The 21,787-nt window shown below is 50.5% G+C and overlaps 2 protein-coding genes across 5 annotated transcripts in view; one reads left to right on the top strand and one right to left on the bottom strand.

Annotated features, from left to right (window-relative positions):
- Positions 1 to 269, top strand: part of NME7 (NME/NM23 family member 7) — a 93,143-nt gene extending 92,874 nt beyond the window's left edge. For all 4 annotated transcript variants that reach the window (XM_084523151.1, XM_084523152.1, XM_084523153.1 and 1 more), the window contains one exon: positions 4 to 269. In XM_084523151.1, coding sequence (XP_084379277.1) covers positions 4 to 36 — 33 coding nt within the window. In that variant the 3' untranslated portion in view covers positions 37 to 269. The remainder of the gene's footprint in view (positions 1 to 3) is intronic.
- On the bottom strand, positions 82 to 13,762 carry ATP1B1 (ATPase Na+/K+ transporting subunit beta 1). The gene is made up of 6 exons (XM_084523204.1): positions 13,537 to 13,762; positions 11,632 to 11,760; positions 5,070 to 5,225; positions 4,086 to 4,270; positions 2,179 to 2,259; positions 82 to 1,510 (listed from the first exon to the last, which is right to left on the bottom strand). The coding sequence occupies exons 1-6, from the start codon at positions 13,634 to 13,636 to the stop codon at positions 1,244 to 1,246; spliced, it is 918 nt and encodes a 305-aa protein (XP_084379330.1). The 5' UTR covers positions 13,637 to 13,762; the 3' UTR covers positions 82 to 1,243.
- Positions 13,763 to 21,787: the final 8,025 nt, after the last annotated feature.

Raw genomic sequence — 21,787 nt, 5'->3', positions numbered from 1 at the left:
TAGGTGCAGTACTTCTTCAAGATCCTGGACAACTGAGAGCCTCTATCCCCACGCAAAGCAAAAGCCGTGGACACCAAGCAGTGTGTTCATTCATTTATTTGTCCAATGTTTCAACCTGACTGAAATACAAGATCAACAAGAGCACTGTACTCCTGGCTATTATTACATGTTAGAACATAGAGTTTTGCACTTTAGACAACATTTAACACCATTCTATGGGGTACTGCATTGCTTTTATAAAGTTTAAAATAAAGATTTATTTTCAAACATGTGACTTTGGTTTATTTCATACATTACACTTTCTTGCAGAAAAAATAAAATTGTACAACTGCATAAATATAAAATTCGTCCACCATGAAAATGGTTAAAACATTCAATAAAGACATTAGCACCACAGTGTGCGATGCCTCCAGCAGGAAAAGAAAAAAAAAAAAAAGAAAAAGAAAATATACAAAGCAAAGAGTTATGCCTATCACCGAGGGGAGTGATAGTCTGACCCAGGTCTCTCACACAACATACTGGAGGATGAGGGAAAAGGTGGAGAGAGAGAGAGAGAGAGAAAGAGAGAGAGAGAGACAGCATTCGCTACAAGCACAGTACACAATCATTTATTCTCTTTAACTTCACTTAAGTTAGTTTCCCCTGCCACCCCTCCAAATAAAATACCCTAACACCACAGAAAAGTCAGAAGCCTTATGGAGTGCTGTTAAATATAGTCTCACAGGTGGGCCTTTCTTTTAAAAGGAACAAAATAATTAGAAGTATCATGCCAGTTCTAGTCCCATTGAGTATTTACACCTTGGACAGCAAAAGTCTTTGCTCACGAGAAGTAGAAAACAGATACAATACATGGCTTGAAAAATGACCAGAGTATGCACCTATAGTACTGTACACTAAATAAAATACACAAGGCAGCAATACTTAGGGGCCAGAAACACTGCTTACTACAAGTCAGTTATGGAATCATAATTTACAGTAAAAATGGGCATGTCCCAAGGCTCAATTTTGTTTTCTTTTGTCATTTACAGTAGAATAAATATTTGTCGCTATTGCTACACTTTGTTTACATTCTAACCTAGTAAATGCAGAAAGCTAGTGTAAAGCATATAGATTACGTGTAGGTCCCATACGTATGACAGTTTGTTCAAGACTAGTAGGTTTTCTTTTTTGTTCTTTTTTTTTTTTTTAAACCTTTTTAAATGGCTAGGAGGAGGAGAGGGGGGAAAGAGAGTTGTGCTTACAATCAGCTGCTTCTTATGTCAAATTTAATATCAAAGCGTCCCTGGAAGCGGTCTTTGTCGCTGTACTGGATGTTCTGCCCGTAGGCCCTGCACTCCACGCGCACTTCCACGTCGTAGGTCAGGTTGGTGAACTGCACTGCCACCAGCGGCTGCAGGTACCGCGGCTGCAGGAGCTTGCCGTAGTAGGGGTAGTACTGCAGGGCAAAGCCGGAGTAGCCTCCCATCCCGTAGTACTCCACTGTGCCTATTTTGTCTGCATCTTCTTCTCTCTGAGAGATGGGCAAGAACAAGAGATGCTCGTTATCCCAGCGCTGCATTTTGCAGCTGTTTTCCCACCACCTGCTTTTCACCAATGCTGTGCGCTCTCTTTGGTCACCACCCATCCTCAGCCTGACAGCACAAGGACCGTCCCCATAGTGGAAAGGACAGTCATGAGCTGTCCTACCTGCCGCTGCAAAAGGAAGCGCCTCCAAGCGTGTATCATCCAGGAAAAGAGCTTTTTTTTAAAAAAAAACTCAGCCACTTCTTTGTACATAGAGAGGACACCACAGCTGCTTGTCATACCAATGCACCATCTGTGGTTAAAAAACTAATGGAACAAGAAGCCTCTGCTGTTCCTCAGCAGTTGTAATATTCAAGGTAAAGCATCTCCGCCAGAGCCATTTTTCAACCATCCTTGCTAAGAACTCCAGCATACCACTTGGAAGCTATTTTGAGGATCCCTTTTACTCCTTGGCCCTGCTGTTGCCCCTCTCTGTGAGGAGGAACAACACTGCTGTTGTTCCTTCCTCAGCAATGACATTTTGGGAAGAGCTCCCAAGTGAAAACCACCCCAACTGCCTGCAGGAAGGCAGAGCGAGGAAGCTCCGGCTGGACGAAGACTCGGGGAGTCCCTGCCTGCAGTATGCTGATTGCGCCTTCGTTGCATCTCACTTACCTTGGGAGCACAGTGCACGGGGATGAGGTACGGGTTGTATTTTGCCATGACCTCTGCAGGAAGGCTTTCGTTTACCGGAGCCTAGAAGAAACCCAAACCAAGGCAACGTTACACGCTGAACGCCTCTTGGCAGCAGCAAAGCTCAGTGGTACCAAACTAACAGCTAACGGGGATCCCTTCCAGCTCAAGTTCAGAGGCAGCAGCAACTGGTGCCTGTTCCTGGGAGGACACGTAACACAACTACACAACACAAAAGTTAACCCACGTAAAGCTGCTCTGGCTGCCAAAGCAAGCACTTCAGGGTATTTTTCATTTCACTGAGGAAAGCGTCTCATGGTAGAGCACCAGCTGCCAGCAGGGTTTGTGCAAATGTCACGCAGTGGCAGAATGAGACGCTCTGCTGGAAGCTTTGCTACCTCTGCGCCAGGTGAGTGCAGTTAGGGCTGGAAAGCGCAGCGCGGAACAATAGAGGCAGGCACACCCTGACGTTCCCCAGCTTTGACATCACCGGCACGGAAGGACAAAGGCTCCAAGTGTCTGAGGGAAAGCTGGGAGCGTCAGCTCCGACGTTGGTCTCTTACTAAGAGGAGTTTGGCTTCACGTGTTTGGCAACACCAGAGCTGTAGGGTCCCTGATGAAGCGTGGAATGGGGGAGACGAGGACTGCCTTGGACACGTGCGCCATTCCTGAGGGAAGCGTGTGAAGTCATACCTCCACCAGACCCTGCTCTCTAACGCAGCCCGGAGCTCTGCAGAGCCCTGTGGCAAGGAATGGAGGCAGGCACCGACCCCTTCTCTTCCCCGATCATCAAACATGCGCCATCCTACATCCTACAAACATTCCTGCCATCCTACAACCGCCAGGTACCAAGCACAGCATGTGCCTGTTCTAATGCACCTGCTGTTGCCACCCAGGATCAGATGATTCAAAATTCAACTGAATTCTAGCACAGGGCAGTCCCCTTTGTAGGCAACATTCCTCAAAACACGTCAGCTGGCCAGTCAGTACCCTTCCCCCTGCTCTCAGCGACACTGATGGGTGGTGATGAAGGCTGCTTGCCGCACCATTTGCACTGCTTTCCCCCCAGAAGATGGAGAGGTGTGTTTTGCACAGCGCCTCATTCAGGAACACGCACTCTGCTGCCGAGTTCTTACAGAACATTTTAGCATTTAAACGTGCTGGGGAAAAACCTGCAAGTAAAAGCGGTTCCTGTGCAGCTGAACTTCCTTCAGCGTCACTGCACACCTGCTATCCAGCCCAGCCCGAGCCAAGGGTGACAGCAGATATAAACCAGCATTTCTGAAGCTGCATTAAATCACCTAAAGATCTCCTCACCTTTCTTGCAGTAAGAGCTTTGCCAAACTCTCCGATGTAGTTTACGCTTTACAGACATGTATCAGCCTAATGCCTAATATAGCACTACTCCATTTAATTAAGTGGTTTTAGCAAGCCAGGCAACTCCGCACTGCCTGAGGAAAGAACGGAGAAGATGGAGGCGTGACACAATTTGCTGAGCTCATTACAGACACGGTAGGTCTGCAACGGTCACGCAGAAGCGCAGGGTTAAAGTGGGTTTTACCAGCTGAAGAGAACACCTCCTCAGAGCAGGCCATTAGCAGGCTCTGCGAGTCACCAGGCAGTTCACCAGCAGCTCGTGCTGTCAGAGCTCACTGCTGCTCGCCATAAGCTTGCAGTGTGCAGTTTGCTTTTTAAAGAAACGTACTTTTAAAGCCAGCCATTCAAACGGCCTCACAGTCCCCCCACTGCAGAACGGGTTTCATGCTTATCTCCCTCCAGAGACAGAAGCGCAGGCACAAATTCAGTAACTGCTCCAGAGCCACAGCAAATCTGCAGCCAACTCCCCGTCCTTATCAGTAGCTCCTGTTACAAAGGGAAGGGATACTTGCCTTAGGTTTGAAGCCAATAATTCTGTTGAGCTTGACGAGGATGCATGGTTTGCCATCCTTGTACCCAAAGGTGGGATCCTGTATTCCAGAACAGTTTTCCAGCCATTCACGTTTGAATTTGCAGACCTTCTTCTGGCCTTGGGTATCGCTGTATGGTCCTCTGTCTTTGTAATCCATAGGCATCTCTGCCATGGTGGAGGAATGGAAAAACAAACGTATGCAACTCAACCTTCTGCTCGTCAGGAACAGCTATATTTGTGCTTCACCGTGCCGTCGGGATTTCCCACTTGCCCAGGCAGGTGACGCCACCTTCTAGAGGCTGACAGCACAGACCTGCACCCAGCCACTCCCCCACACGCAGGCTGATCGCAGACCAGCAAGTCTGTGGGGGCTTTGTTTTCTATCTGAGGCTTCCTACGGGCTACCAAAGAGCAAACACATTTGCAATTCGCTGGCACAGAGATTTTTTTATCAGCTTTTACGAGCGGGTTCCCCTCAGATTTCACATGCACGTCTCACATGAGGCGACAGTCTGATTCCCCATCATTGCATATAATCTGTTAAAGATTAACATCTTCCCGATGCTTTGCTGCATTGCATCAGGAAGACCGACACTGGCTTCAGCAAAGTCACCTGCAAAATCCCCCCGTGGCTTTCAGGGAGGATATAAGGTCAGTGCCAGGCGCTTTTGAGAGTCAGCTGCACCTTTGGCCAAGTGAAATCTGCAAGTCCCTGGCCACACACCCATTGCAGTAAGCTTCTTAGGTACGTCCCTGGCCAAATGTGGTCTGTCTCAACTAATTGTTTAATGAGCAGTAATGAGACTGAAACCAAAGTCTACCAGTTAAAGTTTACCAGCGTGGCTCTGGTAACAATGCAAGGAACAGCTGAAGACAGAACACCGCTGCTAACCCTCCTTTTTGATAGGCCTGACACAGAGGCACCGGCCAGAGACCTCAACCGTAGGAAACCACCCAGACTTACCCCCGCAGTCCTGAAATATGATGTTTTCAGTTTGCTGATCAGCGCTGTAGTCCTTCAAGAACTTCTCAAGATTCTTCACGTACGGCTCGTAACTTTTAGAGTCGGAGGCAGTGAAGGAAATTTCTGTCTTTTGTACCTGGGGGACTTGGGTCAGTCCTAAAGAAAGCAAAATCAGAAAGAAAACATTAGGAGCTGCACAGCCTCCGGGCAACGCTACACACACCGAGAGCATAAAGCGTGCTTACTAATCTGCATTTTTCAGACCTCAGGACTTGCACAAAACAAGCTCACTAGAGGGGAGGTTCTGAAGCGCTCTTATCTCCTCTTTCCAACAACAGTCTGGAATATTCGTCACGGTGTTTGCATCACTAAGCAGATAAAAATCACAGAGGCAGAAGGGAGGCTACAAGTCAAGGTTTTTCTCCAGAAAAACAGCCAGCCGCAGGCCCCCTGCCCACTGCTGCCTCCTCCCCGAGGGCAGAAGGGAAACTGTGAGAGAACATCACACAACCAAACTCCCCTGGAAGGCTTCTCCAACACATGTCCCTGACAGGGTGCAATGCTACACGTTTAGGGTGCATCGGGGATGCCCATTCATCAACCCCTGCAACAGCAGACGAGGGGGGCTCCCTAAGTTAGGTATGGCCTCTCCACGTTTCCCTTGTGGGATGCAGGGCAGGAGACATTTTCTCAGTGAGTTCGTCAGCCTGATCATTTTGACTCGTTTCTTCACTCCTTAAACATCATTTCTGGCCGTAGAAATAGCATCCTGAGCTCTATAATCAGAAACACACCACTGAGCAAGAAACACCTCCACACAGGAGAGACGTTCAAAAGACTGCCCTACATTCTGGGCTGAGTAACCAGCTCCAATTTCGACTTTCGGAGGATGAGTAGAAAAAGAATGCATGGGCAGAAGGCACTGGATACAAGTAATGGCTGTGGATGATGAAAAATGCCAAGCCCTTTGCTTGTCATTATGGGACTTGGAAATAGCTGCTCTTGCGTGAAGCTCAGGTCACGTTTTAATTGAATGCATTGATGCACGGCTAACGCTTAAGCTTAAAGTAATGGGAACTGGAGCTCACGCTGCCTTTGCGGCTGCCACTGTAATTATTGAGGTCTCAACTTGTGTTCAGTTTGTCATCTCCACTTTAGCGAGAACAAAAAAAAGGAGCAGGGGAGCAGCATTTGCTTTGACAGCAGGTCTGTTGCCAACAAGTTCCTCCAGCACAGAACTCGGGCAGCTTAGCTGGCTGGCCCCAGCCCACAGGAGCTTGTGACTCCTGCCGTTTTTCCAAAGCCACTTGAGTGCTTCTGCTTAGTCCCTCCTCGGGCCAGCTCACCACTCCCCTGCCCACTGAGGTGGAATTTGTAACCCAGGACAAAGATTAGCTTTGTTCCCCTAAACGCAGCTCCGAGTAGCCAAAGATAGCGAGACGTCCAGCGAGCAGCTTGCAGTTTCGAGTTTTATTCCAGGAAGCAGCGCTGCCCTCTCCAATCTCCCGGTGGTACAAACAGGCCAGGGCGAGCGTTACAAGTTTAGAAGCAGCTCGGTGCTCCACCAGCAGAGTTAGGGCTCACCCTACGAAATCAGTTGAGTTTTCAATCCCTTTTCAATTAATTATTTGCTTTCTTGCTTCACAAATGGTTATAAACATATAAACTGTGTTCAGTCTGTGCTGCCAGCCTCTCCTTGCATTTATAGCCCGCTAGGAAGCAACAGGCTGAGAGTCGCTTCAAGTGGCTATCTGGGTCTGCCTCCTCCAGAGTTCAGGTTACAGTTATCATCGGGGTGTGTAAATATAACATTCAAGAAAGCTCAGCCAGGCCTTAATAAGCTTTGGCCAGGCAGCTGAACTATCGGCTGCGCTGAGGACCCCTGGCAGCAAGTCCCCACCCCTGCTTTTTATCTTATCCAAGGCAGTGCAGTGCGTAAAGGCACCCGCGCAGGCGAGGCAGAGGTGAGGGGAAGGGCAGCACGAGCACCTGCGGAGGCCCCGGCAGCCTGGCCACCAACACACCCAGCCCAAAGCCAGTCTTCTGGCCAGTGACCTGGAGAACAGGCTCCCGACCCACAGGGTCTGCCTTTGGGACAGGTCCACACCCGGGTGCCGATGTGCAGAGCAGCACTCATCAGGCAAACAGGACAATCGATGTGAAGATGAAAGGTGCTTTATCCTGATTCAAAAAGATCCATCACTGGTTTTCACCACCACTTCCATACTCACATGCCTGTGACTGACTGCACGGAGCCCTACACACAGACTTATCACTTATTTCCTTCCTTGCCATCCCTGCTGTGCCACCTCTATGTTCATATCCAAAATAAAAGCTTCACTACCAGTGAACCCTTCCTCTCTGAAACACTTCTGCAGCCCTTCTGAAACCTTCTCTCACCCCTACTGCGAGAACTGAAACAAGTAAGGAAAAAAAATAAGGAAAAAATTTACCAAGTTGAGCCATGCCAGAGCTACCTACCAGGGGCCAATAGGCACGTAAGGAAATATGCAGCACTAATGAAGTACAGGGATGATTAAGCCTCTTAGGGACTTGAGCACACGAGGAAGCCATTCATGAGCAAGCTCTAGGGGGAAAGAAATGAAGTCTCAAGTGTTCCCATAGCCAGGAGTCCAAGCAACGCTCCCTCACTGTGCAGTGATGTCCTGCTGGCCGCGGTTCGTCTCATGCTATCACCGGAGAAGCACCAGTCACGTGTAGTGATGCTGCTGCCCACAACATGGAACAATCAAGTCACTGATTGCTAGGAAAACGGTGACAGAGCTGCTTTTGAAATACTATTTCCGCAGTTGCCTTAGAGGACACTGCTAGGAAGTCAGACTGCTGTTCGCACTTGACTGACACCAGCCACTAAGCAACGAACGATGCCTTGACTTAACAACACGACGCCTCTTTTTGTTGGCTAACTCCGTGACTGCATCAGGATATCTAAAATGAAGCAAGTGTGAGGCCATTATTTTTTCCAGCTACCATTCTACTTCCATAACGCTGTTACAGACTAAAGTCACATTTATCCCATTTCATTTAAAACTCAATCCCTACACAGACCTCGTCGCTCTACGCTGCAGGAGCAAGACTTCAGAAAAATGCGTCTGGAGGGTGAAGGGGAAGAAGCCAGGAGCAGTAGGTCAAGCTCGTTATTAGGAATGGTTGTGCAAGCCTGTAGTGACAACAGCTGCTTCATCACGCTGTGCTCACTTCCCAGCACCACGTTCTCCTGGTTCACGCTGTGTCTGAGCACCACTCGGGTGACACAGATGACCAATTTAGCAACCACTACACCATCCCTACCCAACGCACCCCCGCCAGCCTCGCTCAGTGAGGACGGACTTTGAGAGCCTCCGCACTCATGGATGTCCTTCCCAGCTCCTAACCACTGCCTGCCTCACCACAGAAGTGCAGAAAGCAGGTGCAAGTTCTCTACAAATGCAAGGTCTGCTCAGCTGGAGGCAGGTTGTGTCTCTGGAGCTCGAGATCCAGGTATTTCTCGTACTCTGGTGCTGCGACAAGAGGCAGCAGCAAAGCGTGACTCGACAGGAGGAGGCACTTGCTCCTTGGGGCTTTCCTGTCGCTCTCATTTCCACCTCCCAGATACTATCTGAGAAGTAAGCCAGCTGGGGAATACACACCACACCAGCACTGCCCAAGCACATCGTGGCAAGATGGTGTTTAAACCAGCAGGGACACGAGGACATGAGATCTCCTGACCCTTTGCAGCCACTCCTGAACAGCCTCAGGCAGCTGTGGGCTCCCCCCCCACACCAGCTGTAGGGCAGGTGGACTGTGTTCCGCAGGGCAAGCACCACAAGATGGCAGGATACACAGCCCGATTTAGATTGGGTCAGGAAAGAAAATGGATTCAGGGAAACACTTGGCACTCTGTGTTTCAAAGGCAATTCCCCCCCCTTCCCCCTTAGCAGGGTAAGGGCTGTGGCAAAGCAGAGCCCGAGGCACGGCACAGGTGGAAATGTACCAGGAGCAGGGGCTGTCCCCGTGGCAAGGGCTGGACAAGGTGAACTGCACTGCCCCTTCCCCCAGGAGGGAAGTTATCCTGGAAATGCACAGCCAAGTGGTGCAGGAACCAATTAGCATGTTAATGATATTTAAAAATAGCACTTTATGGCTTTCAGTGCTGTGCCCCTATCAATAACTCAATGAAACATCCTGTAGCTTCTGCCACTGTTAGTGAATTTGTGTACTGCAGAACAGGAATGAGATTGCAGCAGCCCCTACAGCATTTTTTTTCCTGCAAACCTTGAAGGAGAGGTTCATGTGAGCCCAAGACGGTTAGGGAAGGTGCAAACTGAAGGGACTTGCCCTCTAGTTTTCAAGCTGCCAATATACTTGGCTTGCAACTCTCCCCACAAGAACCAGGAACTAGAATTGCACCACATTTTATTTTAAGTAGTTCACAGTCCGCATGGCTCCCAGTTCATGGGAAGTTCGATGCTCACTGTGTACATGAGCAAGCGTGCTAATCGTCAGAAATGCAGTTCTGCTTGCAGTGCAGGAGACCGCAAGCAGCATGGGAACACGGGGACTGCTGACCTCCCGCAGGCAGCGGTGCACAACTCAGCACAGCCTCGATAAAGCCCTTGTTAAAAGTTTATTTGGGCACATTGTGGTCTAATGGGTGCCGTGCTGCAGGGCAAGAAACAAACTTGACATTGACAGCACACCTCACGCAGGCTCATCCACATTGGTAGTAAGTCAGATGATGGCCTGCCAAGGGCTCTGTGCTGTTAGCAGGTAAGTGTCCCCTTTAAATGGTATTCATGTGCCATTACAGTGGGTTTGAAACCCTTTCCAAGCAGGCTGCCATTTGTTCGGGAGTTAGATTTTTTTTTTCTGGTTGATTTAAGTCCTGAAAGCCCATTTCAAACTCAAAAGATCCCCCAAAGCCTTTTCAGCCGTCCTCCATTTTGCTTCCTATGGCACCCACTACAACAGCATCTTGAAATTCTTTTTTTTTTTGTTGCTGTTGTTGTTAAAAAAAAGGACAAAGCTCAGAAAAGTGGTGCAGTATTTAATTAAGAGACAAACCCTCTGCAGGCTGAGATCTTGCACAGAGATTTTACTACCAAGTTGCTTTGAAATTAGCTTTGGGTAATGGGGGTTTGCAATAATTCTAAGTTACCTAGAATGAGTAATTATGTGACATCAGGCTAAACAGCATGTCTGTCTGGATGTGACCCAAGATCCAGTTTCTTTGCTAATTATTTCATGTCTGGTAAGACCACTGGGCTTCAGCCGAGGAAAAACACATTAAAAAAAATAACTCTTCCACCATTACCCATGTTAGTCTTCCAAATGCAGCGAACAGCTCTGGTCAGCACCAGTGACAGTTTAGTCCTTCCTGCAAGCATCAGAAGCCTGATGCAGAGCTGGATACAGTGCTCCAGACAGCACTTAACCCAGCCATGCTGGTACCTTAAATGCCATATACTAAGCCAGCAATTTCAGTCTGTTTTGTTTAAAAAATGCTGGTGGAAAAGCAGTTATCTGAAAAAGATGATTCTCTGCGGAGATTAGCACCATCTGGTGAAGGCAACGCTCCCCGTGCTGTCAGAGCAGGGAACAGTTGCAGCATAGCAGCACTGCAGACAGTGGGGCTGTAAAACACCGTGTGACACTAGAGCCAGCTTCTGCAGCTACAAGCCGTCAGCCTCACAATTGTCACTTAAATACCACCGTTATTAAAAGCTTCTGAACTGTTTTACAGAGCAACTGGAGGCAGATCATTACCATAGCCAGTGCCAAGCAGCCTCAAGGTCATTTGCAATGTGGGCAAGCAGCAGTTGCGCAGCTCCCTGCCACGCTCCGTGCGGCCGCTGGCTGCGGCAGGAACCAGCGCAGCAGAGCCTGACCTGCGGCAGTGGCTGCTCACCCCGTCTGCAGCAACAAGAGGGGGGCTCTCAGCACGTTTGCACCTCGAGCAGGGGCTCCTGTTTTGTCTAACAGAGAAAGGCCGTCCATCAGGAGCTGCCTCTAACCCTCCCCACTCGACATCAAGGGAAACAGCCCTCTGCAGATGCCGTTACCTCCTCCGGCTCACAGAGCAGAGCTCAGCATTAACCAGCACAATTCAGCAAGCACATCCACAATTGGTACTGCCCCTTTCTCCTTGTGCACCCCAGTTTCAAGGATGAAGCCAGCATTTTCCCTTTGTCCCTTCATTTTCCCATAGGAGCGCAGTGGCTATGAAGAAAAACTGAACCCAGTTCTGTCACAGAGCTCATTCCTGAGCAAAACCTGAGCCTCACTGCATCATTTCTGTTTAGGGAAAGGGGAGAGCAACAATCCAGGTTCGAGTTCCTCTCCGAGAGGAGGCACACTCCATGTGATGCAACCTTTAATTCTGTCTGGATTGCCTTCGATTTCCCGTGCTGTTAACACAGAAGGCTTAGAACATACCCACCCCCTACAAATATGTGTTGCAGCAACGAGATGCTTATTTCATCCTCCTCCTGGAGGTGAGTAACCAAACCGCCTCCCCAGAACAGCTTGCACCCGGGCCGGCACGGGCCTCCTCGTTAGTTACCTGGAGGTGCCACTCGATCCTGGTATTTGGGTTCAAATTCACTGACGGTGAGCAACATCACTTGGATGGTCCCAATGAAAATACCTGCCAGGCAACCGTAGAAGATGACATAGAAGAGGAGGATCTTAACTGCAAGAGAAAACAAACGGAAAGATGAATCGAATCAAGCCCCAATTAATTTGGGATCATAAAGGGTGAGGATTACAATGCGTTCTCCCATATTTTAATGGATCCCTTGGCTGACCAAGGCTACCACAAGGTGCCAGGCTTTCAGCAAAGCACCAGCCCAACGCAAGTCAACGTGCTATAGGCAGTGCTACACACTCCACACCACTCTGGGCATCAGAGCTATTTCCACAGAGCCCACAGGAGCTATTAGATTCAGGTTTACAAGCATTGGTCAAGTGTGACCTCCCTAATAATTCAGACTCTGGCCTCCACCAGAGACAACAGAGGCAGATTTTAGGCCCAAATCAGCACCAAGGTTCAATCTCAAATGAAGGCAAGCACTTCAGCGTGTCACAGCACTCCGCATTTACCAACCTTGCGCATCTACAAAGGCACGCCAGCACCGCTCATACCAATTAAAAACTGAATTATGTAATAATGAAGGACTAAATTTAGTTTGGGTCTGAAAGGAGATGCCTAGAATAATCCTAGCGGGGGGGAAGAGCCTGAGAGGCAGCGCAGCTCAGACTCTGGGTATCGGTTACCAGTTTACAGGGATTATCTCAACTGATTAACTGCACAGTAACACGCTGTACTAGGCATCACCAGGCCACCTACAGGAAGGATAAGCCAGCCCATGCCAAGCAACTAGGGGCTAATCAGGCTGCGGGAACAAGCACTGCAGCGAGGAACACTTCAAAGAGCCTGCTCGATCCCGGCGTCCTAGCCTAATCGCGAATGCGGACGAGGTTTACATGGAGGACTCAAGGTGAACAGATACAAGGGCAGGGGAGGAAGCAGTAGTGAAGGTATTCCTCCTCTCCTGAGCCCCATCACAAAAAAGCTCCATCAGTGGAGAAGCCTCCTCATTAAAGCAGCCATTTCTGGTGGATTTCGTTTTCCATTTGTGAAAGAAAGGATCAGGAGGGCCAGGCTCAGAAAGACACTCCATCCTCTCGTCCGCCGGAGAGCGGGGCGGCAGCCATGGCTGGTGAGCAGAGCTCGGTGCGGATCGCGGTGCTCCAGGAGTTAAAGCACTCTTTGGTATCCAGGCAGCGTAAAGCAAATGGTCGTGACGTCAAAGACATTTGGAAATTTTTTCCAGAGCACGGTCATAGGAGGTGCTGTTGTAACAAACCAAACACTAATGCTGTTGTCCGCAGCGTAACGCCTTTGAGTTTTTGTAACATCAAAAGGCCGGCGCTGGGAGGTAGCTTATTGAACCGGTCTCCCAGCCGGGATGCTCCTAGCCCCAGAGACACCTTAAAGGTCACGGTTTCAGAACAAACACACGGCAACCCAGCGCGAGGGGGTTGCGCCACACAGCTTCCCACACCAGGTAGGCTTATGACGGAGGAACGGGACGGCCAGCCTGCAGGTTGACATCGCTCCTAGGCGGCTGGGCACGAGGAGGGCTCGCTCTGCCTCCGTGCTGCGAGCACTGCGGAGCCTCGGGCACAGCGGGCACCCATGGGTGCGCACCCACAGCCCCATTCAGCTCACGTAGGGGCAGGGCAGGAGCCCGCTGCGGTCCAGCGGAGCCAGGGCTGGCACCTGGGGCTGCTCCCTCACGCCAGGGCCAGGCTCAGCATCGCGGGGCACCCCAGCACCCGCGGGGGGCTCCGGCAGGGCCCCGCTGCCCTCCCTGCGGGGCGAGGCAGCGCCAAGGACGAGGCGCCCTCACAAGGTCGCCCCGCCGCCGGCTCCCCCCCCTTCATGCCCCCGCCCCACACTCACACCAGCTGCCCCCGGTGCGGCCCAGCAGCTCCTTCTTCTCCGAGTTCCAGATGAATTTCTTCCAGTTGCCGTCGCCGTCCTTGGCCTTCCCGCGGGCCATGGCGAGCGAGCGGGGGGCGGCCGAGGGGATGGGGAGAGGGAAGGGGGGGGTGAGCGCTGAGGGGCTCGGGCGGGCTCCGCGGCACCGGGACGGGCTGCGGGGAGGGGGCTTGCGGGGAGGGGAGGGGGCGCTGGAGGGGGTCCGGGGGCTGTCGGAGCACGGAGGAGCGGGGGGTGAAGCAGCGGAGCCCAGCGGGCACGGAGCGGCCGCGCTCGGCGCCCTCCGCAGCCCTTCATATAGGGCGCGGGCCCCGCCCGCACGGCGCCGCAGCCACTGGCAGGCGGCGGGGGGCGGGCAGGGGAGGGGACGGGACGGGAGGGGAGGGGGCGCCGCGAGGCACCTGCCGGGATGGTGTGTGTGTGGTTTTTTTTTAATTAATATATTCTTTATTTTATTTTATTTTTATTTATTTATTTATTTATTTATTGAGGAGGGCGCAGCCGCCCTCGCAAGGTGACCTTCAGGGAGGGGCCGGCCTGATGATGGGGGGGGGGGGGGGAAAGCTGCGGCACCCTGTGGGGGTCCCGGCCCCGCAGCTCGTTGTGAGGGGACCCCAGGAAGGGGCAAAGGGCTCTGGTGCAGCCTTGGGATCCCCATCCACGATGGAAGTTCACCAAGATGCCCAAGTCCCACAGTGTCACGACACAGCTGAGTCACACGTGCAGCCCGGCTGCCGTGCCCCACTGGGATGTATTTACCTCTGAACTTCCTCCTGGTCACGACATGGCGCCCCGGTGTCTTCCTGCTGTTAAGCTGCAGGCTTGCTCTGTCAGCCTTCCCTCCGCCCGTTCTGGTTGCTCAGGAGGCTAGGCAACCGCACGCCAGCCAGCCCGCTGTCCCCAGGGGCCAGCCCCAACGTGGGGCCCTTCTCCAGGCACCCCATGGCCACCACACACAGCCAGCCCCTAAAGCGACCTGCTCAGGCCTGATTTTTTGGGCTTTGGTCTGCCGGGAATGGGCACCTCGAGGTGATGGCACCCTGCAAGGCTGAGCACAGCCTCCCCATGCCTAGGCATGCAGCTGGGCTCCTCAAAGCCTCGTGGGGTTAGGAAGAGGAGTGTCACACGGGAGTCAGTGCACCCAGGGGCAATGTATGCTGAAGGCTCTGTGGTACATCACGTGTGGTCAGAGGGAGCCAGCCAGGTGTGCCCCAGGGATTTCCAGCCTGGGTCTGGGGAATCGGCCCTCAACAACATTTGTGCGGTGGAAAATGGCCGATCAGATGGCTGAGGACAAATGGCGTCTCCCTTCTGCATGGTGGCTGGTCAGAGCTGGTCTTTAAAGAGACCTGCTGATGGTGGGCGATAACGAGAGCAAACAGACAGCAGTATCTGATACCTGAGTGAACATCATCTGCCGTGTAGGGAGGACGTATCATTTACAAGTTAAGAAGGCTGTGATTACAATCAGGCCAATAAATAGAGGAGCACCACAGGAGGAACAAGCGGTCACTTTTAGCACCCAGCGCCATTGCTGCTGTAGCCAAGGCCGTGTCTCAGCCGCTGGGCCACCAGGCCTGCCGGGTCACTTGGGAGCAGAACCTGCTCTCCTCCTGATGCCCTGGGTGCTGTTTTTGCTTTGGCCCCCTACCCTACAAAAACACCACACTGGGAATCGTGTGTAGGTTGCGGTGTGGTCACCCAAACACAAAGCCCGCTCCTTAGCCTACCTCATGGATGCTGTGTCCAGCTTTACCCTCGGGTCAGGACCCATCTCATCCAGTCTGCCGGGTACAACCCCTCACAAGCTGGTTCAGGGCAGGTGGAACAGCAGCAGCTAACACAGCCCTCCCTGCCCTCTGCCCAGGCAATGGGGTCACCCAAAATGAAGCCAGCATCAGGTACTCAGGCAGGTTCATGGTGATATCCAAATCAGAGAAGAGAAAGGGACCGCGCACTCTCCCACAGTGTTAGTTCCTGAGGCCACAGAAAGTGAGTTTGGAGAAAGCAACTAGAATGAATGATCTGAAAAACCTGAGCAGTCGTATCACGGTTACAGACTAAATGGCTACCCAGAAACACGATCTTCCCCCGAGCGTGTTCTCACTCTCGCTACCGGAGCTGGTGGTGCCTGTGGGAGCCAAGCTGCAGGAGCTCCTGGCTTCATCACTGTTTGTTTAAGGATCACCAGGAAACTTTCTCCTCTTCCCGCAAACGTCTCTATTACTGTACAAATACACAGAGAAGTGGGGTTGGCAGTGCCAGGGGTACCAGATCCCCGTAACTGCACAGGCTGGGGCATGCAGGATCTGGAATGGGCAAAAGGCACTTCATGAGGATTGCACAGCACTTCTGCAAACCCTTTTCCACATCCGCAGTCCCATGGATGCTCGGGACATGCACTTTGCTTAATGTTGGCAAATTATCCTCTCAGAATCAGCAGAACTAATAGGCAACAGGGTGCCATATTTTATTCAAATTTACCATTTGTTCAGCTGCTCCGATATCAATCAGGCCGTCTCTAAGGCCACCACTATATGATCTGATTTTTTAAGGTGATAAGAGCCTCAGGCAACTTTCGAAACTGCCAAGAACAAAATGTGCAAAGATATCCGTGTTCAGATTAACTGCAGGAGGAAGGACAGGGCCAGGGAAAGCTGTGCACCAGCACCAAGGAAAGAACAACACGCAAATGGACTTTGTTAGGGGGTTATCTCAGCGCCCTTAGGAGCTGGTGCATGAGGAGCTCTCTGGTTTTCTCCAGTGGGTTTGGGCACAGCCATCTAATGACGAGATCCCAGCTTGCTTTGGGTTTCCTGCTTTACAGGAGACCCAAAGAAAGCACCTCAGGCGGGCAGAGGTGTCTCACTGCAGTGCAGGAGGAGGGCAGACACAATTACTTTTGATGCAGCAGCAAGAGAGAAGAGCACAATGTAGAGCAAAGCCAAGCCATGATTTATCCAGCTTGGTGACTTGGGAAATGAGACTGTGCAGCTGATGGTGACCGGCAGAAAATTCGGGTAATGTGTGATCTAGAAACATCTCTGACGGTGGCTGCGGGCTGTGCTGCGACATGCAGCAGAGGAAGGGGAGAGGCTGGCTGTGGGGAGGGACTCTCACCGGCTGCGGGACCGAGTGCTAATTATAAGATGACAGAAGTGTGCAAAATGGCCTTAAGTAGTTACTATTCGTGGGCTGCCGCTGCAAACAAACGGGGCTGGGCCTCCTCGCGCTGGCATGCCCGGGAGCTGGAAAAGGGCAGCTGCTCAAGAGCTTGGCACCAAGCCTGCATCACACACAACAGGTGAGAGGGGGCGAGGAACGAAATGGGTGGCTAGGGCTGCTGCAGCCCTGCAGTGCATGGACTGTCCTCTCTCGCAGATCAAAAGCAAGAGGCTGCATGGCACACGGGCAATTTGCACCCCTCTGGGAGCTGCAGGAGGCCTTGAAGGGGACAGGAGCAACCCTCAGTGTCCCCGCAAGGGGAATACCAGCATGTGGTCCCCTCAGAGCTTCCCAGTCCCACAGGGCACTGCCTGAGGCCTGCCCTCTGATTTTCTGCTTTGGAGATTCAGGGGAAACCCAGGAGCTGCTGTACGTTACCTCATCTCAAGTGGGGTCTGTAGTGTCCTAAAACATGGCGTGACAAAAATAGCTTTCCAGTCTTCTTCCTTCTCCTCCTTGTCCCCCACAGATATGGGGTCACAAGAGATTAGGCTTACAGACATATATGTCTGGTCCTCTGAGCGTGACAACACATTTGAATTATCAGATGGAGCTATGCAAGCTGAGGTAACTAAGTTCAAAACATTGTGAACTGTAAGCCCTGAGAAAATAGATATATACAGAATATAAATATAAAAGTATATATATATAAATAAATATATACGGAACTGACCTCCAAAATCCAGCCGTGTTCTTTTCTCTAATACAAGCTTGATGGTTGTGTAACATCACTTGTAGGGGTGCCTGCACAGCTCACCCTTGGCAAAATGACATGGACAACAGCTGCTAAGATTGAAAAGTCAGTGTAAACACCATGCGTGAATGGGAAACCCAAAACTGTCTGAGGAAGCATTTACCCCAAACTGATCTTGCTGCAGGGGGAAACAACCATCAGACCTCAGCTGATCATGCTGAAGAAGACACCCACCATCAGCTGGAGTAAGTGGTAACCAGGGAATGACAGAGAGAATTTTGAAACAAAGAAGGTGTCAATCTGAAAAGATGTACACAAGAAGCACCAAAATTTGTAAGGGAGTGGGGAGAGACCCAGTGAGCAGCAGTGAAAACCCAATCTAGCACCGACAGTGGTCACCCTGCTGGCATCACACCTCTGCCCAGACCCAGCGCAGCAGCCTCCTGTCCATGGGACTGCTGGTGACCTGCTGGGCTGCCTTCCCACCAGTGGGTGCACGAGGTGGTTGTAGGGAACACCCCTAAAGCAGGAGTGGCCACAACCCCTGTAGGAGCAGGTTGTAAGCAGGGGAACCCACATTCCCAGAAGTGACCCCTTTTGCTGCAAAGAGAGGGGTGGGTGTCTGTGTGTCTGGGATGAATACTTTGGAGATTGGTTATAGAAACATGCTGAGGAGCTTGTAGGAATGTATTAGTGTCTAACACTGTGGTTTAACTGTTGTGACATTGGTCCTGAACATATAGTTCACTGATTGTCAGGTAATTACACATTTCTTAATCAATAAACCACTTCAGCCCCAATTTGGTTTAACCAAAAAAAAAAAAATAAAAGTGGTTGTTTTTTTTTTTTAATAATTTTTTTTAAAAAAAAGATTTTCCTCAATCTTGGCAGGGGAAGGCCTGCATGCTCAGTCAGTGAGAAAGCATTCACTTCATGGTGAACTAGTGGTGGAGCAGGGCACTGGATGGTTTCTAGGGTGGCCTGGCAGGCAGGAAGGTGGAGACAGAAAAGGGGGATGCGTGACAGACAGTGCGCTGTGTGCCTGGTGTTTGATAACCGGGGCAAATACCGCTGGTGGACAGTATAGAGTTGCCCTGGCTGAGCACACCCACCGGTGGTGCAACTTGCCAGCTATCAGCATAGTTCTGATGGAAGCAACGGCGACTTGTTAAGGCAGCAGTAGCCAAACCATATTGTCAGACTTTCTCTTTTTGGCTGGTGAGGGGAAAATTACCCTAATCTCACTGAAGATAATATGAAAATAATTTCCTGCAGGAAATCCACCCTGTTTTCACACAGGGAAGAAGCATTACCCAGGAACTAGCTATGAAGTTGGCAAGAAGAGCACAGTTCTGTGCCAGTGGGCACCCGGAGCCCTTACTGGAGCAGCAGCCAGCTTTCTGGTACCCGGCCACCAGCCCTGGCAACGACACGAGCTCCTGATGCAGCCAGCATCTGCACGGCTGGGGGAGATAAGGAGCCTGCATCTGCACGGGACTGATTCAGCTTCACCCCTGCTGGTTGACACAAAATGGCTCCTATCGGAGACAGAAGCAACATGCGCCATTAAAACAGGTCATCATTAGTTTTCTGTCTTGGCAGCAAGACTGTAAGGTTTCAGTCTTTGCTTGCTCCTGACCATGGTTTGTAAGAGGTTTCCAGTGGTAGGTTGTGTTTGGGCACCAGCCTGCTCGCCTGCCCCAGTTAGACCTCTGCTGTCTCCAGGGCCAGCGTGTCTGGGACTTCCAGCACTAAACCAAGTCAAAGAATGAGAACTAAACAAACTCCAAAACTATTTTGAGGCCTGCCCTAATACTCTTTAAGAAGACAAACAAGATCAGAGTGGAAAACATTTCTATCTTTAGCCATCAGGAGCAAGACTTATCTGAACAGCTCCACACAGGAGTTGGCAATGGGAATGGGTAAGTTAGGGTTTGACTTGTTCCTAAACATCTTGTTTTAATTGTTCTGTCAGGGCCACAGTGGGATTTGCAGTGCCTGCCAAATGCCCTTCTCTTTCTTCTCACGGGAGGTCTTTTCCCTAAAACAACTCAAAAATGTCTATGATGATTTTAAAGGTTCCTCCAGTGCTGTCCACACTACAAGTCCTTACCGTATGAAGGTAGATCACCCTACAAACTGGGGAGCCTGTTGTCCTCTGTTGGCTCCTTGTTGGTCTTTGCTTTGGTTTGGGTTGTCTGGTAGGACTGCAGTGTCCTGAGATGACCAGCACTGCCGAATGGCTGCACCCTGACCTGAAACACAATAAAGAAATACAAGAAGACATTTTGAGTGGAGAATCTCTCACACAGATATGGCTTCATTCCCCTGGCATAAATTCAGTGTTGTGGTAGTCACACTGGAGTCTGAAATCATGTTTTCTCTTTTAACTGGTCGTGCATGGACCACAGCACCTCACACAGCCTCATTGCCAGTTGGGAAAGGCCCCACATGAGAGCCATTAGCATGCAGGCCAACAGAGGCAGACACACACCTAACAGGATTTTAAAACCTGATGAAGTTTTTCTCATTATAATCAGTGGGAATTAAGGGCCTGACCTGTGCGGTGTATTCAAAAAGCCAGACGGGCCGCAGTTTATATATTTAGATGCTCGTGTACCTTGGAAAATCTGCTTGTAATTTCCATGGTTCAGCCTTTCTGCTCAAATAGGCAGGCTACCTTTGACATGGATATTTGTGCCAGACCCATGACAAAGCTGCTATGGCACAACGGGAGTTGGGCCCTTGTGACACTGGTGTCTACAGATGCCTCAGGTGTTCCTCAGGAACGATCAGTTCTTGCTGAATACGAAACCACAGGTTACGACAGGGAAGTGAACACCATGAGCAAACCACTCCATCACGTCTGGTCTAACAATGCGACAGGTAGAGGACAACAGCACATGTGATACCTCTGTTCTTATTCACACGAGGAAAACCTTTTTCTGTTATTTAAACACTACTTATTGATTGAATAACACAAACCCTTGCAGCATATAATTGTGACAAGACAAGGACCTCAAGACACAAAGTTTTGAGTTGCACTATTTTCTCACTGGAAACCCTCCCAGAATACCAACATGAAAATCTACTCTGCTCCGTACAGAGTATTCCCCAGGCTAGCAGGATTGGGGACTGAATAGAAATTCCCTTTTCTCCCCACCCGTATTTCCTTTTGAAAAAGGAGTTTCTACTGATAATCAAAGATTAGCTATTACCAGCTGATGTTCAAAGCACTTCACATACAATACTCAATACTCACTTCACACTCAATATGATAACAGCCCTGGCTAAACAGTTTTATTACAAGCTAGTTTTCTCAATTTCATACATAAGAACATCAGACTGGCCACACCTGGAGCACACCAAGGGGCCATTTAACCCAATGTGCCTTCTCAGCTGTGGCCAGTAGCAAATAACTCAGAAGAAAGCCTAAGAACAGGGGAAGTACAGAGTGACCGATGTGACCTCCCAGGTGCCAGCAGCCTGCTGCCTTGGGATTTCCCCAGCCAGGGAGTACACTGACAGCTAAGGGTGTAGTCCCAAACCTAATCTGTCTCTCGTTTAGGAGAAGCAGTTCGTATCCAGCACGTGGCACCTCGCCCAGCTCAGCAGTGGGACTGCAGCCTCTGCAAGTAAACCTTAGAGGCCAGTAATTGCGCAGAGGTGAGGACAGGTTTCATAGCTACACACTTGAGGAGCTATAACCTGCACTGGGCTTTGCGCTATTACTTGCCATCATGGTTTCGGTCAGAGGGTTTAAAGGTGTCTCTGGTGTCACTACATAAACCACCATCAGCTTCAGGGGGCCCAGAGATCAGCCTTCCCATGGGGTGAGCAGCACGAAGTGCAACACAGACTTCAGTGCCCATGTGTTAGAGTGTGTGATGTGTGAGGTACCTAGCTATGTCTTCACCTTACTATCATTGTGGTGTTTCAGCCACCACCTGTATGGCAACACCACCAAAGAGCATACTAGCTAAGAGTATAAGAGTATACAAAGAGCTCTGAATCTCCCACTTGGAGTTTTCTCCTCTGAACACAGTCACAAAGCACATACGAACTACTCCACTTTTTGTTTTTCAGCTGAGATGACCAACTGAGGTGGCCTGCTCGTCACTCATGGTGACCCAATGACCCACAGTCCTTCCTTGCTGCACCACGAGACGAGGCTAGCCACACGGAATGACGCGCTCTGCTAGGCACATACTTAATTTATAAGTGCTAATTAATTGAATAACGGGTTGGTTAGCAAGGCCCACGATCTATACTGTATTCAAAACACCATCTGGA

The sequence above is a fragment of the Aythya ferina genome (genome assembly GCF_964211825.1).
Source record: "Aythya ferina genome assembly, chromosome: 1".
Taxonomy (NCBI): domain Eukaryota; kingdom Metazoa; phylum Chordata; class Aves; order Anseriformes; family Anatidae; genus Aythya; species Aythya ferina.
This window is presented reverse-complemented; position numbering and strand designations above follow the sequence as displayed.

Excerpts from the sequence above, each read along its gene's own strand:
- ATP1B1 (XM_084523204.1), bottom strand. The coding sequence starts at position 13,636 with ATGGCCCGCGGGAAGGCCAAGGACGGCGACGGCAACTGGAAGAAATTC. Across the intron at positions 5,226-11,631 it reads GGATCGAGTGGCACCTCCAG|GACTGACCCAAGTCCCCCAG; the intron begins GTAACTAACGAG and ends TGCTTTCTTTAG. Across the intron at positions 2,260-4,085 it reads TTATTGGCTTCAAACCTAAG|GCTCCGGTAAACGAAAGCCT; the intron begins GCAAGTATCCCT and ends GGTTTCTTCTAG.